General features: G+C 36.3%; 1 protein-coding gene across 3 annotated transcripts in view; it reads right to left on the reverse strand.

Moving 5' to 3' along the window:
* Positions 1-655: 655 nt before the first annotated feature.
* The window catches only part of CARNMT1 (carnosine N-methyltransferase 1), a 40,435-nt gene continuing 19,077 nt past the window's right edge, over positions 656-22,013 (reverse strand). Inside the window, exons 4-8 of one of the 3 annotated variants that reach the window (XM_079927063.1) lie at positions 18,869-19,009; positions 17,739-17,917; positions 15,589-15,702; positions 4,961-5,064; positions 656-4,258 (exon numbers count right to left, since the gene is read on the reverse strand). In XM_079927063.1, the coding sequence (XP_079783189.1) occupies positions 4,157-4,258; positions 4,961-5,064; positions 15,589-15,702; positions 17,739-17,917; positions 18,869-19,009 (640 nt within the window). In that variant the 3' untranslated portion in view covers positions 656-4,156. The remainder of the gene's footprint in view (positions 4,259-4,960; positions 5,065-15,588; positions 15,703-17,738; positions 17,918-18,868; positions 19,010-22,013) is intronic. The other 2 variants (XM_079927061.1, XM_079927062.1) reach the window with 2 other exon arrangements.

Genomic DNA, 22,013 nt, shown 5'->3' on the forward strand with positions numbered 1-22,013 from the left:
TGGTCAGTCTTCAGAGGCCAGAACTCAGAACAGTCCTCACGACTCTGGCCAATCCTCCGCTTAATGAACCTCACTACGTTTCTACTAACTTTTGGGTCTGGTCTGCCAGGTGAGAGCCTACAGACTGGCAGATTAAAGACACCTCTCTTTGTCCCTTAAACTTACGCAAATTGCTCAGCCTCTCTCGTAGTTAAAAGAATAAATATTAAAATTAGATTCTTATATTGACAAAATACGGAAAGCTTGGCAATATCTAGTACTGGCCAGGAATGGATGCAGTTATTCTCAAACGCTGGATGGAATGTAAATTGGTAGTCTTCTTGAAAGGCAACTTGACTGAAAGTGCACATACACACCCAATGATCCCACTTCTAAACAGCTACTGAAGAGAAATAAACATATATATGAGGCATGTACTACTAGCATGTTTGTGAAAATGAGGGTAACCCTCCATTAAATTTTACTTGTGCCCTCTGTCCCATTACCTACCATTATATTTCTTTACACTTCCCACCAAGCTTTTGGAATCTATACTTACACCTGTCATCTTTGATTTTTTTCCCTAAGAACAGTCAACACAGATTGAAATCACATTTACTTGTCCACCATATGCTTTCACATATTCACATACAGGCATACCTCAGAGACATTGCAGACTTGGTTCCAGACCATTGCAATAAAGCTAATATCGCAATAAAGTGAGTCACACAAACATGGTTTCCCAGGACATCTGAAAGTTATGTTTATACTGTCGTTTATTAAGTGTGCAGTAGCATTATGTCTTTAAAAAATGTACATACCTTAATTTAAAAATGCCATCATCATCTGAACCTTCAGCAAGTCATAATCTCTTTGCAATGGTAACATCAAAGATCACTGTTCACAGATGACCACAACAAATACAATAATGGAAAAGTTTGAAATATTGCAAGAATTACCAAAATGTGACACAAAGACATGAAATGAGCGAATATTGTTGGAAAAATGGTGCCGACAGACTTGCTCAACACAAGGGTTATCACAAACCTTCGATTTGTAAAAAATGCACTATTTGCAAAGCACAATAAAATGAGGTACGCCTGTATAATATTTCACAGATAGCACATACGATGTCATAAAAACCCACTGAAATAGGTGGTATCAATCCTGTCTTATAGATGAAGAAACAAACTCGGAGCACCTTGCCCAAGATCACAAATAATAATTCAGGAAAAGTATCTAAGTGCAAGTTAAGTGCTCATCCTACTAATGGCTGGTCCTGGAATTTTCTTCTACTGGTTCCTTTACAATTCTTGGTTGATTATTTAACAAAACCAAAGACCAAGATTAATTAGTATGAGGCCCAGCATACTCAGAAACCAAGTGATCATATTAGAAGCATATAAAAATAGGCTAATCCAAGGGTTCAAAAGTATTATGTGTTCAATTAAAATTCCCATGTCTATGGTTATGAGTAATTTAGATGGAAACAACCAAGCAAATATTGTTTCATAGCAATTGGCAGACTTTAATATTCAAGAAAAATTAAGTCCATCATACACATTAAAAATATAGGAAATTTCATGCAGACATGAAGCTTCCGATTAAGCCTTTGTGGCAACTTTTAGAATGAGAGTTACATACAAATACAGTGCATTTTACAGTTCCCAAACTTCGTAATTTTATACTGTGATTTATACAGCTTCTCTTTATATTTTACATATCCCATCTTGCTCACTTGATTAATATACCCTAGCCTGCATTGCTTCAGATTATGTAAATTTAATAAAAAACAACAACAAAAGCAAGCACAGTGACCTATCTCCTCCCACTTGATGAAAATGAATGAAAACATTTGTGTATAGAGTTATTTAAGAAAAATGTTTTAAACTTTAAGGCTTACACACTTTAGTAGCTATTTATACACATAAGAAATACAAAATTAAATCCTCCAGTGACACCTCTATTATTGATTGATACCACAATTTTCAAGTTTAGAATATATTAACTACAAAAGCTATAAGAAAAAGAGTGATGCAAATTTGTGAAGTACGTTTAAAAAACAGTATCATAATATGAGGGAGAAATTAGAAACAAATGAAATGATTTCAGAATTAACTAAAATATAAGCTATAATTTAGAAATATAAGTAACATTATTAAAGAATAAAACCTGATAGCAAAAATTTTAAGTAATAATGCCAACCCATTGGTGTCAACCTGTTTTTCCCTCTGAGAAAACCAAGATCGTTTGTTTTGATACAAGTTGTAAAAAAGTGAATATTAATCAGTGAATAAAAAGCATTTCTAAATTACAAACAGCATGATTCCTTTCCTTTCAATGGCTTTTTTAAAATACTTATGCTCCTTTTAAGTTTCTTTCTTTAAAAGAAAATAATAAATTTGGGGGCTTTTTCCCCTTGCAATTAATTTCAAGTTCATCCATGTGGTAGGTAAGGAGAATTCCCACTAAGTGAATATCTGCCAAGTACTGAGGAACACAAAAAAGAGAAACAGTTTTTCAGAAATACTCAACAGGTTACATACACGTGTCCATAACTTGACAAATCAAATTAACTTCACGGAATCCTTCACTGCATCATGGGCATAAAGGCCACAGGAGCTCCTGTAGTGTATGCAGAAAAGGTCCTACTGGTAAGATGCCAAATCGCGTAGTGACTCCCCCGCACCTAACTGACAGTAAAGGTCTAAAGATTTCTAAGTAAGTTTTCCTATGAAAACATGACATTTATGCTACCAGCACATTATTGAGATTAAGTCTATCTAATCCAAATTGCCACAGAGGTCACTTAATATCATCACAATCATCTGTGAAAATATTCAATATTACTTCCTTTTCTCCAAGAAAAGGTTAAATTAGTCATCTCTACTTATCAAGCTACTGGAAAACAGGATAATAAACATTAAAAAAATACAAAGGAAAACTCCCTCCAATAAAGATCCGCTAGAGGTAGAAATTTAAAGCAGCATATATACTGTTTTAGCTACAGCTATCAGGGAACAAAATTGGTATTAATCTGAAATTATATTAATGGCTGCTTCTTACAATATTAAAGACACAGACCATGGGCAGTAATTTATCCCTAAATTTCATAATCAAAATTTCTCCACATTAATACTATCATGACAGTTTTTACTAGTATATAATTGTTTTAACGGAAAAAAAAGTGCTTGCTTTTGTAATTCATGTAACCTAAAGAAAAGACATTATTGTAAACATCTCACTGACAAACTCTGTATTCATTTATAGTTTGAAATCATACATTTCAAATGGGCAGATTTTATTCTTATGTCCCCAGTTTCTGAGCAGTACCTTTAATAAAGGCTTTTGTGCCTCACTTAGAATGCTGAGATCTCATACATTTCAGAGTGATCCATGATGAGTATGCTTTCAAAAAGCGTTCAATTTAGTGTGTCCAAAAGACTTAATTTCTCAGTTATTTAAAATGCATTTTACTGGCCTGTGATCCTATGAATTCAGCACTTCATAAAAATGAAATGTTTGATGCTAACTATAAAGTCAGTTGAGCTAGAAAATAAAATCAAATAATCTGAATGATAAAAGAATAGATGCACATTTTACATATAGATTCCTTAGGTCCAAAGTAAACAAAATTCCCAATTCCAGATGTTGAAAGTGACAGAGGATCCTTAGACTTTTTAAAAAATAACATGTGCAATGCATACAAAAGAACAAAAAAGGAGATTATTATGGACTTCAATACTATTAGTCATTCATATGGCAGACTTGCAATGGACAGCTTCATGAAGACACTGGAGACAAAGTTTTTTCTACTGAAAGATAATTCTGGGCTTCAAGGAAAATGTATACTTGAAGACATTTCCTCCATTTTTACTTGGGTAGTACAAATATGCATGGCATAGTATGTTTCTGAAAAAGCAATAGACATATTAAGAAAATAGACGCTATTTCTTAATTTTGTTAGGAATAAGAAGGCACCACTGACTTGAGGTTGTGTCCTGTCATTGTGATAGTTGACTTTGAGTTGTTTATTTCAGCATCTGCTATTATTAAACTTTTTTCCTTGTGATACCACTTGAGATTGTGTCCTGTCATTGTAATAGTTGACTTTGAGTTGTTTATTTCAGCATCTGCTATTATTAAACTTTTTTCCTTGTGATACCACTTGAGACCGTTATTGTGGTTTACGGACCACAAACAAGACACATTCATAGTAGTACTTCATCATGGAGAGATCATTCACAGTATATGTTGACAAGACAGATTCTTTTTCCACCTGAAATGCAAACAATAATCATAATGATGATGATGATGACAACCATGGTGCTATTTTAAACATATTCTGTATATTCATTTATTACACACAAGTACCCCCTAAGATTGGCACTATTAGTAATCCCACTTTACCAACAACAGTTTTGCTCAAGGTCACACCACTAATAAGTGGTGGAACTGGAATTCACACTCAAGAAGTCTAATTCCAGAGCTTGAACTGTAAACTACTATAATATGTTGCTTTTCTTTATCTTTAAGAACAAACCTGTTATTTACTTTTTAAATGAATCAAATGCTTCTAAATAAACATACAACTAAAACACAATAGTCAAAGTATCATGAAACCTTATAATCACATGATAAGGAAAGACTGAACAGTACAAAAGTACATACAGTTAACAATATCCCTCTTACACCTGCCCTCCCACCCTGTCTACCTGGTACTTTTCAGTCTACAAAGGCCAATATTATAATGGTCAGCTACCACTTATTGAAAGGTGATTACACCAGAGATTACTGTTTTCCATTTACATACATATTATCTCAAATCCTTATAGTTCTAAAAGCTAAGTATTATTATTTTCACTTTATGGGTGAGAAAACAAAGAGGTTAAGAGGTAAAGCCAGTAACTACCATAACATCACCATTCCTGTTTAAGTGCTTTGGAAGTTAAATTTTGGCAATACTTCATTCCATCCTTACCTCTACCTGGAATCCATACTGCAGGACAACGTTTTTTATATCCTCATAGCTCAATTCTATGGAAAGTTCATTTGCCAAATTTTCAAAGTGGTATAGCAGAGGACCTATGGTTTAAAGATACTATGAATGAACTACTTAAATATAAACATGCACTAGTAGCCGTTTAAACTGAACTCCAAGTTGAGAAATAAGTTGGGTAGAGGATGAAACGTAAAAAGGAGAGGTAAAGAACCATTACATTTGCCAAGGACAAGTATCCAGACCACTGAAACTTTGGCCAAGTAACTGCCATTTGAGTGCTGGGCCTACATTCATGGGGAGCGAGACCCTCTGGTATAACCGCCTTGCACTGTGATTCTCCACATCATGGGCCTTACACCTGTAACTCTTAAGGTCCTGAAGGAGTAGCTGAATCACAGAATGCCTAGTCCCCAAAATGCAAGGGTATACTGTAATTATAATTCCATAAGTAAATGCAAAACTGCAGTTACAAACTGAGTATCGCGTGAAAACAGAGAAGAGTCCTCAAGCCAGACTGGGAAGGAAAAATGCAGGGGTAAGGGGGGTTGGAGAGTGATAGGCTGGGCTTCCTAGAAGGAAAAGGTGATACAAGAGCTAGCTTTTTTTTTTTTTTTTTTTTTCCCCTTCTTTTTTGGCAGCACCTCGTGGCTTGCAGGATCTTAGTTCCCTGACCAGGGATTGAACCCGCGCTACCGCAGTGAAAGCACTGAGTCCTAACCACTTGACTGCCTTGTGCTGGCTTTTTAAGAGCACAGTTCATATCCCAGCTCTAACACCAACTAATTGTGTGCCTATGAACAAGTCACTAACTCTGTCCCATCTGTAACATGACTTTAACGTGAGATAACACACCTGGCGTATTGTAGGCACTAAGTTCATCAAAGCTATTACAACTTCTTAAAATGACATTCCCCCTTTACTATTCTCTCACTCCAGATATCCAAGGAACTATCACCTGACTCAAACCAAATTTTCCAATCTTTTAGTCTCACATTTTGCCCAATCTATTGGCTTTATCCAGGTAACATTATCATTCCAAAGTTATACTAAAGGATTAATCTAGACAACCATCTCTGCACCTTTCATTGGGTTAATTATAAACCCTGAGACCAACTCACCACCCACACCCCATCCCCACTGCTCATACCATGTGCTAATAATCACAAGAGATAAAAGTAACAAGACAAAGTTTCTGCTCCCAAACTGCTCACCACTCTGTGCAACATACTTACTTAGGGTTAAAAGGTTTTTCTTCTTCTCTTTTTTATTGTACATAAACCACTAGAAAAAAATAACTATAATTTATATATTAGTGCTCTTTTCAAAAGATAACAATGACTCCCCACCAAACTACTCACTCTATCAAGCTTCAATTCCTTTTAGCTGGATTAGTACTAGTAAAAATGAAAGATGCTACCATTTACTGAGCACCTATTGTAACCAAGATCATCCCAAAGCTTTTGAAGCCTTTTATTAAAGAACGCAGAGCCTCACAGCAAAGTCTTTCCAGCTCTAAAGCATATGCTGTTCCTTCTCTATTATTTTAAAAACCTCCAACAATATTGTTTTATTATATCTACATAAACACATTCCTAGGCCAGATTTTACTTCTACGTATGTTTTATTCCATTACAAGCTATATGTCTTAGGTTTCTTTTGAATCCACCATAATGCCCAGCATAGCACTGAATGTACAGTTAAGCATCTGTAACTTTACCACCCAAAGACAGCCATTACAATTGCGCTGTATTTTTCAGTCTCCTATCACAAATGGTACTTCAACAAATAGCTCTGTGTATATTTCAGATTCTCCCTTACAAAGAAATTCCTTGAAGTGAAATTTCCAGGTCAAAGAGAATAAACAGGGCTTCCCTGGGGGCGCAGCGGTTAAGAATCCACCTGCCAATGCAGGGAACACGGTTCGATCCCTAGTCTCGGAAGATTGCACAGGCCACGGAGCAACTAAGACCATGCGCCACAACTACTGAGCTTGCACTCCAGAGTTCGTGAGCCACAACTACTGAGCCTGCGTGCCACAACTACTGAAGCCCACGCACCTAGAGCCCGTGCTCTGCAACGAGAGGCCACTGCAATGAGAAGCCTGTGCACTGCAATGAAGAGTAGCCCCCGCTCACTGCAACTAGAGCAAGCCCAAGCGTAGCAACGAAGACCCAATGCAGCCCAAACTAAATTTATTAAATAAATAAATAAAATAAAACAAAGAGAATAAACATTTTTACTGACTTGATTCAAACTGCCAAAATGCTTTCCAAAGGAGAAAATAACAGTTTTCACTCACAATTGCAATGGTAAGTACTTGTTTTAACACCTTACTTAGGAAGGGGTGGGAATACAATGGTACAGTCACTCTGGAAAACTGGTTGGCAGTTTCTTATAAAGTTTTCCATACATGCACCACATATGACCCAGTAATTCCACCAGTAGGTACTTATCCAAGAGAAATGAAAACTTGTGGCTACAAGATTTGTACTCAAGTGTTTATAGCAACTTTATTCATAATCATAATTTGGGAACAACCCATATGTCCATCAACCAGTGAAAGAATAAAAAATGTAGTATATCCATACAGTGAAATATTACTCAGCAATAAAAAAGAAAAAAGCTACTGGTATATGCAACAAAATGGATGAATTTCAAAAGCATTATGCTAAGCGAAGAAAGCCAGACACAAAAAGCAACTTACTGTATGATTCTATTTATATGGTATTCTGGAAAAGGGAGAACTATAGTAACATAAAACAGAGAACTGCCAGGTATTAAGGATGAGAAAACTGACTACAAAGGGGCACAAGAGACCTTTTGGGGATGATAGAAATGTTCCCTATCTTGACAGAGGTAACAGTTACATGATTATCCAGCTTTCAAAATGCATCAAACTGTACACTTAAAAAAAAAAAGGGTGAATTTATTATGTCAACTATACCCCTCCCAAATCTAACTTAAAAAGAAAAAACACAGTAAGTATTTGCTAAATTGGCAAGAGGAAAACAACAGGCCAGACATGATTTCATCTGCATTTCCTTGAGGCTGAGCAGTTTTTCACATTTATTACCTGGTCGCTCATTCTTTAAATGAATGTTTACCAAGCACCTAGCAAATACCTGGCACTGGATATATAAAGATGAAAAAAACACTGCCACACTCCTCAAGGAGTTCTTTATTTTCTCAACTCGCGTGTCTCTTCACATTTTTTAATGGAAATAACAGAAGAAGCAAAGAAATATTTTTTCCTTGACCATAAATATAAAGCAAGCTCAGTAAGAGAAAGCTAAAATAACATGAAATTTCATAAAAATAAAATCAAACCATTGAGTAATCCTAACACTCAGAGATAACCACTTGAAAACTTAATGTATCTCCCTGATGCATCAGCATGAGATATTACATATATAGTTTTGCATCTTACACTTCATTCGGAACATTTCACTATTTTATTGATTATTTCTGGAGAATGGTTTTACTATGTGGCTATCCTATGACTATCCATTCCATTACTGTTAGAAATGTAGGTTCAGTCTAAGTTTTCACTCAGTGAGTATGTCCATTAATTGGGCTTTAGTCTTCACCCATATCTAATTATTTCGCTCTGACAGACTTCTACAAGTATAATTAACCTAACACATGTACGTAATACTGAATGCAATTATGTAATAGGTTAGATGGCAAGGCAAATATCTGAGGCTTTGTGGGCCACATACAATCTCAACCACACATTCTTATTTGTGTGTCCCCCTACCCCAACGCTTTAAAAAATGTAAAAAATACTCTTAGCTGGTGGGCCATAAATAGGCGGCTGGCTAAATTTGGCCTGTGGGCGATAGTTTGCCAAACCCTGACCAATGTATGAATTGTTAAGATTTTATCATACATTATCAAAATGTTTTCTTCTTGAATAAAGTTTTATTACTATACTCCCACTAGCAGTACATAAGCACACCCTATCTCACTGTACCTTATCTAAACATCAAGCAAAAAATTTAAAAATCTACCCAGTATGATACGTGAAAAATGGCATCTCATGTATATTTATTTGATTAGCAATGAAGGTGAACATTTTTCCCCCTGTATATAGGTCATTTACATTTACTCTTTTATAACTTATACATTTATGTTGTCTGTCTATTTCACTTCTGAGAAGGTTTCTCTTAAAGACTTTTACTTTTTTTTCCCTTTCCAATTTTTTTCTAATTAAAAAAATAGAGCTCATTGCAAAAATACAAAAACATATAAAGGAACTTCTGCTTCCTGTAACGGCAGGTTAGGTTATTCAGACCAATGTTTCTACTGAAAACAACTAAAATTGGCGTATATAATTTATTTTTTTAAATCGTAAAAATAAAGAACACATGGCAAGTTACTAAGAAACTACCAGGAGCCCAGAGGATTAACCAGAGGTAAAGCTAGATGCCATTTTTTTTACCCTGAGGGTATTTGACTATCCATATGAAATGGGCCTGCAATTTAACAAACTCTTTTGGCCAGGGTGATAAAAAGACAAAACTCTGAGCCTACCAAAGGTAGGTCTGACAGATCACCCAACATTATATTTGGAATCTTACAGGCTATCTTCTTCTTCTTTTTTTTTTTTTTAATTTTTTTAAAAACATCTTTATTGGAGTATAATTGCTTTGCAATGCTGTGTTAGTTTCTGCTGTATAACAAAGTGAATCAGCTATACATATATAACCCCATATCCCCTCCCTCTTGCGTCTCCCTCCCACCCTCCCTATCCCACCCCTCTAGGTGGTCACAAAGCACCGAGCTGATCTCCCTGTGCTATGTGGCTGCTTCCCACTAGCTATCTATTTTACATTTGGTAGTGTATATATGTCCATGCCACTCTCTCACTTTGTCTTATGGGCTATCTTTAAGGTAAGAAATAAGTAAACTGAATTCTATCCTTTAACCTGGGGGTGGGGGGGAAGGGGGTTGCAAGGAAAGCTGACCTAGTGCTTACTAAACAAGGGGGAAAAAAGAGAAAAAAAATAATTTTGGAGAGATATTGTAAATCATGCTTTAGCCCTAGGGTAGATTTTCAGCTTAATTTTACATAACATGAGTGGTCCAATGAACCTCAAGTCCAGGTTTTAGTTTAATATTTAATTTTAATTTAGTTTAGAATTTAATATTCTGTTGTTTTTCTGATAATGTTCCAATCTTCTCCCAGAAGCAAATGCACATTCCTTTGGAGAAAAAACCCTTTAATGTAGGTCTCCAGAAATCTCCAAAAGTAACTTCTCAAGGGCAATGAGCAATAAATAAATGGTTAAGGTCCACAGCCCAGGGAAACAAAGAACCATAAGCAAGAACCAGCAGGAACAGGAGAAAGCAGAGACTCACCTGCAAAGACTTGAGATATTACAATTATTGGACAAAATACACTCAGTATTTTCAAAGAAATAAAAGACTATCTTGAAAATGTATTCAGAGAATAGAAGATTCTTAAATGACATAGACCAAAACACACAAACAAAACAAAAAAAAAACCCACCTAATAGAAATAAAATAGATATTAGACACAGTGAAAGAGAGAATTTGTGAATGGGAGGACAGGTCAGAATAAATTATCTAGAATGCAAAACAGAGAGACAAAAAAAATAGCAAGTAAAGAGAAGTGAAAGCTAGAGTGAGAAGGTCTAAAATACATTTGATTACATTTCCAGGAGAGAAAAAGAATGAGGGAGAGGAGATTTATGAAATAATAGAAATAATACGTGTTATTACTTATTTTGATGCTATGCTTGTCTCATATTGGCAAGTGGAGACCCTTTTTTAAGCTAAGATTTTTCAGAACTGATGAAAAAATTTACAGACTCAGGTAGCCCAATAAACTGTATAGTTTTTGTTTTTGTTTTTGTTTTTTTTTTTGCAGTACGTGGGCCTCTCACTGTTGTGGCCTCTCCCGTTGCGGAGCACAGGCTCCGGACACGCAGGCTCAATGGCCATGGCCCACGGGCCCGGCCACTCCGTGGCACGTGGGATCTTCCCGGACCGGGGCACGAACCCGTGTCCCCTGCATCGGCAGGCGGACTCTCAACCACTGTGCCACCAGGGAAGCCCAACTGTATAGTTTTTAAAAAGAAAAAATCACAACTAGATGTAATATTGAACCTGAAAAAACTACAAAGTGAAAAATTTTAAAAACAAAACTGATTACTTAAAGAAGCAACAGTTAAAATAGCTAAAGTCTCAACAGAAGCTAGAAGCCACTGGAATGATATCTTCCATGTACTGAAAGCTATATGCCAACCTTGTGTTGCTTGGGAACTAAAAGTACCAGCATAAACTCATGATCTATAAACATGAACTGTGTCTATAGACATAGAAGGGTAGAAACATATACTTCTAAAAAGGTCTAGAAGCAATACCATCACAGTGGTAAAATCCAGATTTTCATTTCTACATACCATTCCCCACTAAAAGGAACTAGGAATCCTTGGAAAAAATGACTGACTTCAGGGATCTCAGGCAGAAAAAGTATAAGATGAGCCTAGTATACCTGGTTATGCCAGAACGGAGGTGCTCAAAAAATGACAGGGATATGTCAAAAGGACACAGGAGCCAGCTTGAAGGAGATCCCATTTACCAAATCTGGGATAAGTTGATTTAAACCATTTATATCCTTAAGGTTCTAAAAGTTCCAGTTAAGAGACAGAGATTATTAGATTGGATAGTGAAAGAAAATTTAACTGTATGCTGTATATAAGAGACACATCTAAAACATAAAGATACAGAAAGGATTTAAGAGAAAAAGATCCACCATACGATTATTAAAAGCTAGTGTAGGACTTCCCTGGTGGCGCAGTCGTTAAGAATCCACCTGCCAATGCAGGGGACACGGGTTCGAGCCCTGGTCCAGGAAGATGCCACATGCCGCACAGCAACTAAGCCTGTGCACTGCAACTACTGAGCCCGCACTCTAGAGCCTGCGAGCCACAACTACTGAGCCTACATGCCAAAACTACTGAAGCCCGCGCACCTCTATCCTGTGCTCCACAACAAGAGAAGCCACCGCAATGAGAAGCCCGCGCACTGCAACGAAGAGTAGCCCCCGCTCACCACAACTAGAGAAAGCCTGCGCGCAGCAACAAAGACCCAATGCAGCCAAAAGTAAATTAATTAAAAAAAAAAAAAAAGCTCATGTAGCTATACTGACATGCTGACTTAAAGAAAGATGGCTTGCATCTGTGCAAAACAGACAGCTGGCACTCAAACTCCAGCAAAAAGTTTTATAGTCAGGGTAGGGAGGTGTTGGGGGTAGGAGTAGGGTGAACTGGTGGTCACTGCCTGATCATTTTCCAATGCAGACTTTTAATTAATCCTCTTCTTTTTTGTCCTACATTTCATACTCACTCTCTACTAGGCCATGCTTTCATAAATTCTGCTCCTTTTCCATTTACTTTTTCCAGGGAATTAAACTTCTGGTCTCCTGCCTGAGCATGGACTGGAAGGGGGCATAAGGTAGGCATCTTGGTTACATAAGAGGTCAACTGTTTCCTAAATATAGATTTTTCAACTTATGTTGTTTTCATTTGGTGCCTCATTTTCCAGGGTTATTCCACGTCAACCAGCTCTATTCACGTTGGTCTCTTTGCACAACTTATCCACCTACCCCATCTTCTGAAATACTGTTACATTCTTTCGTCCCCTGATGACATCCCTGCCATTATTTGTTCGTGTGTTTTATACCTTTTTATAAACTGTAACAAGATCTCAGTGAGGAGATAATGTATGTGTTCAATCATCCACCTTCTATAGGAAATCGTTCATGTTTTTAAAAATTCTGTAGGTTTACAGTGCTTTCAAATCTGATAGGCTCCATTTCTCATTACGCTTTACAAAGACCTCCTTTGGTACTTTAACCTGTTTCTCCTTCCAGATGAAGTTAGACTCAATTTGCTAATTCCCTGCCCTCCGCTATCCAACTATAAATGTATCAGTGCATGGGCAGAGACACGCACACCTACACCCCCACTTTTAAAAATAAATTCTGTATAAATGCATTTAAGGGGTACTGATCACCATGAAAAACAGTTGCACAGGATGCACAGGCATTCTTCTGCATTTTGCCAGACCAGAGCCTTTCCCAAAGGACATATGCAGAAGAGTTCCCTTGAAAAGCTCACTAGTTTTCCAGAACCTAGGAAACATTAAAGTGAATACCTTAAATACCTCTTAAAGCATTTTATAAATTAATAATATTCCCAACTCTAATCTCATATAATGTCACTAATTTTTCATTACAATTTAACTTCCAATGTAACTTTTTAGTATTCCAGAATGGCTAGCAGTTACCTCTCTCATTACATATGAGTATGTTGACATTCTGGTCTATGTAAGCATGATTAGGGTGAAACTGTCCCCGAAGGGCTGGGGACACACTCTCAGTTTACAGATAAAACTAATTTTCCAAGTCCACATGGCTGAAGCCAAAACCATAGGAATGTTATGAATTTACCAATATAAATGCCATTTTATTAAGTCCCTTGGCAGCAAACTTCTGTGGCATCTTAACATTACTTTGATCCTAATTTCAAATTCTGAAACAATACATCCATTCATACACCTAACAGTTGCTAAATATTCACTCCAAGTGAGGAAGAGGCATTAAGATTCCTGCCCTCATCAAGCTTAAAGACTAGTAGGGGAAACAAAAAGATGACTGACTATACCACAATGTGTTAAATGCTAGGGACAGATTCTGTGAGAATATAAAAGAGAAATACAGGATATTTAACCCAATCTGAAAGGATCTCCTGAGCTGAGTGTTAAAGAGCACATAGGGAAGAGCCAAATGAAAACAGAGAAGAAAAAGAAAGGGCTTCCTAGGCCAGAGGACTAGCACCTGAGGTCAGGGCAGCGGCAGTAAAAAAGAAAAGGAAAAAATGAAGCTGAGACACAAGATAGAAGAAAGATCACAAAGGGCACTACACATCCAGAAGAGTTTAGGTTACCAACAAAGTTAGACTTTTATGCAGGGAGTCTGTCAGGGATAGATTTGCACATTGGGAAGATCACTCTGGTGGTAAATGGAAAAACTGAAAGAGGTGTAGAGGGTTGAAGATAACTTGAAAGCAGGGATACTCTTAAGAAAACTACTGCATTAATCCAGGCAAGCAATGATGAGGGCCTGGACTGGGGCATTAGCACAAGGTTAGAGCAATGGTTTTTGATCAAGGGCAGTTTTGCATTTTTGGCTGTCACAACTGGGGAAGTACTACTGGAATCTAATAGGTACAAGCCAGGGATGCTGTCAACCATCCTACAGTGTACAGGACAAACCCCCAACCCTCAAATGACTGCATAGTCAGAATAATGCTAAGTTATAGACTGACCCAGCACAAGCCTGCAGAGGAGCTGATTAGGCATTCAAGGGGTTGGATGGGGGCTGTCAGCCTGTCTCTGCCATATATAAGCTCCACAACCTTTCTGCTAGTTACTTAACCCAAGATTCAGTTTCTTCAATTATAAAATAGCAATAATCCTATTTCAACATAGGGTTGTTTTGAGACTAAACAAGGTATTTTTAAGTGGCTAACATAATGCCTAACCCCTAGGGAGCAAATACCCAGTAGGTAATGTTATCTGTCAATCATTCCTCAGGAAAAAGAATACTTTTCTTTTAAGGAAGACCCAAGGTTAGAGATATTTGCTTCATATCATGGCTACAGTTTACAGCTGCTCTCATCTTTCCTATGGACTTCTAAAGAGAAGTCTGGAAAAGACCTACTACTACCTGTAGGCTTAGTCCTACTGGCTAAATCTCCAGTAAAGTCAAATCATTAAAGAGAGCACGTAACAGAACCCACCAACAAAACTACACCAATACTGAAGACACCAAGGACTCAATGTTTATCTGACTTTTATGTAATATAGTCTTCCTTAGTATGGATTATATATCCTACTAAAAAAGACAAGTATATTTACCTTGATTATCATTATTCTCCCTTTATTTTAAAGGAAGAGTATAAAATTGGCAATTTCCCTTAGACTCTAGATGGGAAGGACCACGTCATACTCATTATTTGATTTCTAGCACGTGGCAATAGGATGCAGTAAAAAGGCTTTTGCATAAATTAAATTATATTTCTACCCTTTCTTAAACTCAAGGTAGTCACAAAAATTATCATACCTACTCTTTTCCTAGTATGTATATGTACTGGGGAGGAGGTTTCCAGGGGAGAGATTAAGTGCTTTCCCTCAAATGTTTCATTACAGAAATAAAAAAAGAACACTTCCTTCTTAAAGGAAGCGTTGTCTCCATGGAATGGAGGGTGGGGAAGATAAGGGAACGATTATAATCAAGTTAATAGTTAGTACCTCTTTGAAATTATGACTGCTGTGAGACTGACCTAGTATGAATATACAAATTTTGGGGGTTCTACTGCTTTTGGAGGAACTAACTATGATTGGAGGAACTGTACCACTAACTAGAATGCAGTCTAAAGGAAACTGCAGAGGTTTTAAAACATGTATGACATAATTACAACTTCTGTGAACATTTAGTACTGTGAAGTTACCAAATGCAGAACAGCTCTAAGTACTCAGATTAATGTGTAAATTCTAATAAATACTGAGGAACTTACCTAGATTTATCCAAATTCCACCTGGTTTGAGTATTTTCCATATTGTGTCAATATAATCAATTACATTGTGAGCTGTGTCTATGAAGAAACAGGTAGCAATACAGTCCCAAGTACCTATTCAAGGAAAATCAAATTACTACATGTTATATTATTTTGCCTTTCTTTTAATGAATTCTATAAAGGTACCAGTTACCTCTTTACAGACTATGAATATTTCATTTAACTGCAGGGGTATAGAAGCTAAACTCTTCCAATCAACTGCTATAATCAAGGCTACCAAATAAACATTTATGAGATACTTTGTAATTCATAAGAGCTTTTATTACTAATTTGATAAGGTAATCAATTTGGAAATCATTTTTGATAACCTATATCACTATATCCTTACCAAATAATATTTATAAGAGTTTTGTTTATAATCTTTTCAACTTCTAGCCTTCATTTTACATCAGTTAAGATGAAATAATATCTGAATTTTAAGTTGTGATTTAAACCAGTGTTAGCTACCAATTCCGGAAGGTTTCAAAAAGACTGCATGCATTTGCTGCCAATTGAGAAATGAATGGCATCAGAATACATAAGCGTCCACCAGTACTTGGGAGAACTGCCAGTTGAAAAGGGGGATGGGGGCAGTCAGCAGCAGTGGGTGGGAACCCAGCAGAGAACTCTGTTTGCCTTCTGGAGGCTGTGGCCTGGCACAGAGACAGAAGAGACTGCATTGAAGGTGGCTGTCTGTACAAATAAGGCACTTGATCCAACTGCGGATTACCTTCACCATCTCCTCTTTCAAACCTGCTCCAGAAGAAAGTCACTTTTACTTGACAAAGCAATGTTTTCCATTATTTCACTCCTATTTTGAGACCCTGCTCCCTAACTTACCCCCAGCACCTAACACCTTCTATCTCCCTCCTTCTACCTTCAGAGTGCAGGTTTTCACAAGGTCAGCGTTCAGGGAAAAACAAACAAAAACTTTACTATCTTGTTCCTCTCCCGCTCTAATCTCTCCAAGGCCTCCCATTTCTCTCAGAACACAATTCAAAGTCTTCGCTGTGGCCTACGAGTCAGCCTCACCAAACCCACTCCAACCTCATCTCCCATCATTTGCCCACTGCTTATCAAACCCCAGCCAAACTGACCCTCTTACTCTTCTTGAGCAGAACAAGCATACTTCCCACTCCCTAATCTTCTTTCCTTTGCCATTCCCCCTGCAACACTTTCCCCCACATATCTGAATGGCTTGCTTCTTCATTCCTTTGAGGTTCTCTGCTCAATCTTTCTTCTTAAGTTCCCCTTTTAGAAAGATCTTCCTTGGGAATTCTGTATAAACCAGCAGTCTCTCCCCAGTCACTCATTATTCCCTTTACCCTGCCTTATTTTTTCTTCCTCACAATATTAATTTGTTATCGCCTCTCTCTCCGAACTAGAATATGGGTTCCCTGTGCACAGGGGCTTTGTTTTGCTCACTGCTCTCTTTGCAATGCCTGCTACTTAGCAGGTACTCAACAAATACCTGTTAAATGAATGAACTTGCTGACCCCTCAGCCTGCTATTTTTTTTCTTCCTTTTATTGCCAATCCCTCTCTCCTCTTTCCCCATTATCATCTCCCTTTCTCTAATGCCTAGCTCAAATTTCTTCAACATTTTGCCAGGCTGAAGTCCAAACTTCATAGCCTGATTATAAAGGTCATCCACAATCTGGAACCAACCTACTTCTCTAGCCGTATCGCCCATTAAATCCCCAAATGTCCTTTTTCCTTCCAGTAAGGCTATTCTACCATCCCCGATTACCTAACTCATTCATATCTTTGTACCTCTGAATGCCATTCCTCCCTATCCTTCAAGTCACAGCCTCTCCACAAAGAGCTCACTTCTCACACTAACCTACTTCCATCTTTATTGTATTCATTACTCAACCTTTGTTTACATGTTGTCTTATGTTAATAGACCCAACAGATTCTAAATTTCTTAATTGTGGGATCTCATATTTCTTTATATTTCCCATCACTGCCTTATACATAACTTTGAAAATATTCTAAATTGTCGTTGAAGTATACCTTATATTCTATCGTCAAAATGAATGACCACAACGCTGGCCTAGTATAAAATTAGCTCATTAAATTTAGAATAAAGCATGTGATCTTTGGACTTACTGCATTCTGAGTATATCTCCTGAAAATCTCCTGCTGTCATAGAAAAGTTAGAACCGGGAGGAAGACTGTGGGGGTCAACATCAGGGAAAAAGATGGGTCGAATCTGATCAGCTGACCTCCGGTTATTGCTAAACTGATGAATCCAGGGATAAAGCTTATATTTATTAATTTCAGAACATCTGCAAAATATGAGCATAAAATTCAGTGTTAACTAAATATTTTACCAGGGAAATCTACTTTAAACACTAAAATATAATCTGTTTGATTGAAGGTTTACTTATATAATTAATACTTAAAAGTGTTACCACTACACTCTACCCAATTATCTGAAACTCCACATAGGCATGTAGATGAGTAACCAATCACGGATTAAAACACAGAAACAAAATTAAGGTAAATTCAGATATATAAATGTGCTATTTTCACTCAAATTTTTAAAAATATATCACTGAAACTCAAGCTCAAGTAAAAAAGTCTAAGTATTTTTTTCAAAAAAGGTATGGGTTTTGTTTGTTACCTAATTATTTTAATTATTTTGTACAACACTCTCCTTTCTACCTTCTCACTCTCCCCTAACTCACACTGCTATCAAGACAACACATTATTTAAACAAGGCAGCTATTTATTTTTTTCTCTAACACACCTCTTCTCGCTTTAAAAACTCTTTTCCACTACTTTCTAAATGAGGCCACAGAAGTTCTGCGAGATCTTTCCAACTCAGATATGTGAGCCATTTATAAGAATTTGACTAAGAAAAAAATTATGATTGCTACATTATAATCTTACTCCACTAAAGAAACAAAGGGGTGAATAAGTTTAAGGAACAATAAGAAAATACTCCTTCCAGGACAATACTTAGCCCAAAATTCTGCAGAGAAATCATTTCAGTTTCATGGAGTACCCAATCACTTTTTAAAATATCACTTACCCATCCCGTTCAACATTCTGTTAACTAGGCAACTAATTAAAGTAGTAATTGTATAAGCAATTTAATTTTAATCAGAAACATTTATGATATATACCATATTTAAACACTACGTACTTATCTTCAAATTCAGAATTCTGCAAAAATAGGTAAGTCAATCTGATTCTGAGAAATTACTATTTCCAGCAAAAAGTAAATTAAATACCTGTTGAGTACAAAGTTGGAAGAAAAGAGCATAAAAAAACTCCATTCATTTCCTTGACAAGCATAACCTAGCATAGCTATTTCCCAGGCCAGTCTTCCTAGTCCAGCACCAGGTACCAGAATATTTACTTTAGAAGGATCCCTGAAATGAAATAAGGCAATTATGTCCAACCCCTCAAAGAAAAGGGGAAAAAAAAATAGACAAAATCCATATTAACAACTAAAAACTTAAGATATTTAGTAAGAATAAGCTCACTCAAGACTCTGACTTCTTAAATTTGAGAAATACTTCTAAATATCAGTGAGAAATAAGGATATAAAGAATTATCAAATGTTCAGTTGTTGTGTTAGGGTTTTATCCCCAAAGTATTATTTTTAAGAAGAAAAAGGAGTCGCCTTATATCCAAGACTTATGAAGACACTCATATTCCTAGTAGCTATCACCTATCTGGGAAGACAAATTATTCCAAAAAGGATCCCTAAACATACAAAGAGACTGAACAAAATTATTTTAGCATATGAGACAGTCAAACAAGACATAACTTTATTTCTGAATTCTATATGTAATACAATGGTTTATGTGACCAAATTAAGTACAAGCAGATCTTAATGTGTCAGGTCTCTCCTTAAAATCTTATATATTTCAAATGGCAAAAGAAGCTGGAGCTGGGATATTCTCATGGGGAAAATGGGGAACTGCCTTCTAATTGAGCATATATGATGGCAAACATATCACACCAAACCAGAGGTTCACAATCAAACTGTTCTCCACTTATTAGCATCACTTTACCATCACAAATTTCCTTTACTGTAACATCTGTCATTCTATTTTCAGACCACTGAAAAGCCTTAGCAAAGCAAAGACTTTTCTCAGTACTTCTGGCAAATCAACATAAGCCTAAGGGAACTAAAATGTGTTCTTGTGAAAAACCAGAGAAAAATGTGTATAATCAGCTGTCATTGTGTCAATTAAAAAGGAATTTCATTATTGTCTGTATTCCCCAAATTTAGCTCATAAGTCAAATCCAATTTCCAAGTCTACTCCCATGAACAATTCTTTTTTATCTTTAAACTGTATGGGCTTTAAGTTTGATGTGCTCCAAATGGCAACAGGACTTTTTACTAGTAGCCCATATGATAACCTTTAGCATTTCCCACTTTGAAATGAAAAGAAACAAATAGAACTATGGGGCTTCTGAAAATTCAGTCTACAAATACAGTAACAAGGGAATTTGCCCAGCATCCTTCAATCTTGAATATCTATATATGGAACATGTATTTGTATAAAAATCGCAACAAAGTCTATTTAGTCTGTTTTACTGCTGAATTTTATATATACAATAAGGCATAAACTGAAATTTGTTAAAAATGATTTCTGACAAATAGGCTTAATATGATTAGTAAGATATTCTTTAATACTTGACATGGACAAACTAATGCCAAGGTGCCTTATAATAGTTTTCACTAAAATAAAATAGAATGTTTCCTTTTCATTCCAGACTATATGCAATATGTTTGTATGTGCGAACACTAATTTTTAATAAAGAGAATGGGTACGTGCTCTCATTCTGTTCAAGCCTACCTATATCAGTTATCTAACATGAACATATATATTTTTAATACTAGAATCTGAAAAACTCCTAGCTGTAGGACTCTATGCTAGCCCTTGTATAAAGGACCGGCCACTGTCATTTTCTACTCCCCACCAGACCCACCAAAACACTTACTCTCCAGAACTACTACCTCTTTTCTTTTCCCAGTTCCCATTTGCCCAATCAAAATCATGTTTTTTTACAAGTGGCTGTTTTCAGCTTAGATTTTTTTTAAAAAATCAAGGTAATGCAACAGAAAGTAAAAGGATCTGGAAGTAAATTCATAGAGTCTTTAAATTTTTATAAAAACAATCACTAATAATCAATTTCTGAACGGCTCATAATCCGAGTAAAAGATTACCATGCAGAAATTAGAAATCATGTCAAACTTAAAGGAAAGTTGTGTTAATAACTGTACTAATATTTATTTTGTTCACTTAAAGAAAGTTAACTTTATGATAGCTATTACCAAATACTTCCAAACTGATCAGGCCTATAGAACTCTTTATCCCTACCTTGTGGCAGAAAGTTTCTATATAAAAATGCTATTAAAAGGCTGTCATAAAGCCATGGAATACAGAATACATCAAGCCTTACCTTAAGAGTTAGTAGAGATTACTATAGATCTATCAAGAGTTAGTAGAGATTACTATAGATCTATCAAGAGTTAGTAGAGATTACTATAGATCTATCAAGAGTTAGTAGAGATTACTATAGATCTATCAAGAGTTAGTAGAGATTACTATAGATCAATTATTTGTATTACAGAAAGAAAAAAGAAGGATTTTAGTGGGAATATTAAAGGAGACACATTAAAACAAATTCTCTAAGAACTGAAAAAATGATCAAGAATCAAGCACTGAATGGGAGAATTCTTCCCCAAATCTTTGTTCTTAGCTAGATTTTTTTCCCCCAATTGGGTCTTCATATAAGGGATATTAACAGCATAAAAGAAAGTCTCTCTAAACACAATGTGTATAAAACTAAGGCACTCTAAAAGGCATTTTCTAGTATGAGTTCTTATAAAGTCAAGGGCATTTCTACTCTGTGGAGAATAAGAGACATATAAGTCTAAGTATAGACCTTAATGGTGAACTGACTTAAACTTAGAAAACCGGGAATAGAGCCATATGACTAATATGTGCCTCAGTAATCAAATGTTGCCTGTTTGAGAGTCTCGGCAAAAAATTGGCAAGCAAACAAGTTTATGTAGTTATTAAGGCCCAACTATGGAGAAGCAGTATATTCACTACAAATTTAAAACCTCTGATAATAGTGGGAAAAGTTTCAATGGTTTCCCAGACAAGCAAGAATGAAGACGACAGAGAGCCCCTGTGTCTGAAGAGGCCGTGGATCATGTTTGCACCAACCTTTGTGATCCAACTATTTTACCAGCAGGAAATGTTGTTCTTGAAAGAAGTTTCCTTTATTGTACACAGAATGATTTTTGCATAGCAGCTGCAAATCAGCAAATTCCAACAGACAAAATTCTTTTTCTCGGTGTGTCAGCAGAGTGACACTTAGCTGACCCCTGGTGATAGGAGTATGCACAAC

The sequence above is a fragment of the Stenella coeruleoalba genome (genome assembly GCF_951394435.1).
Source record: "Stenella coeruleoalba genome assembly, chromosome: 7".
Classification (NCBI taxonomy): Eukaryota; Metazoa; Chordata; class Mammalia; order Artiodactyla; family Delphinidae; genus Stenella; species Stenella coeruleoalba.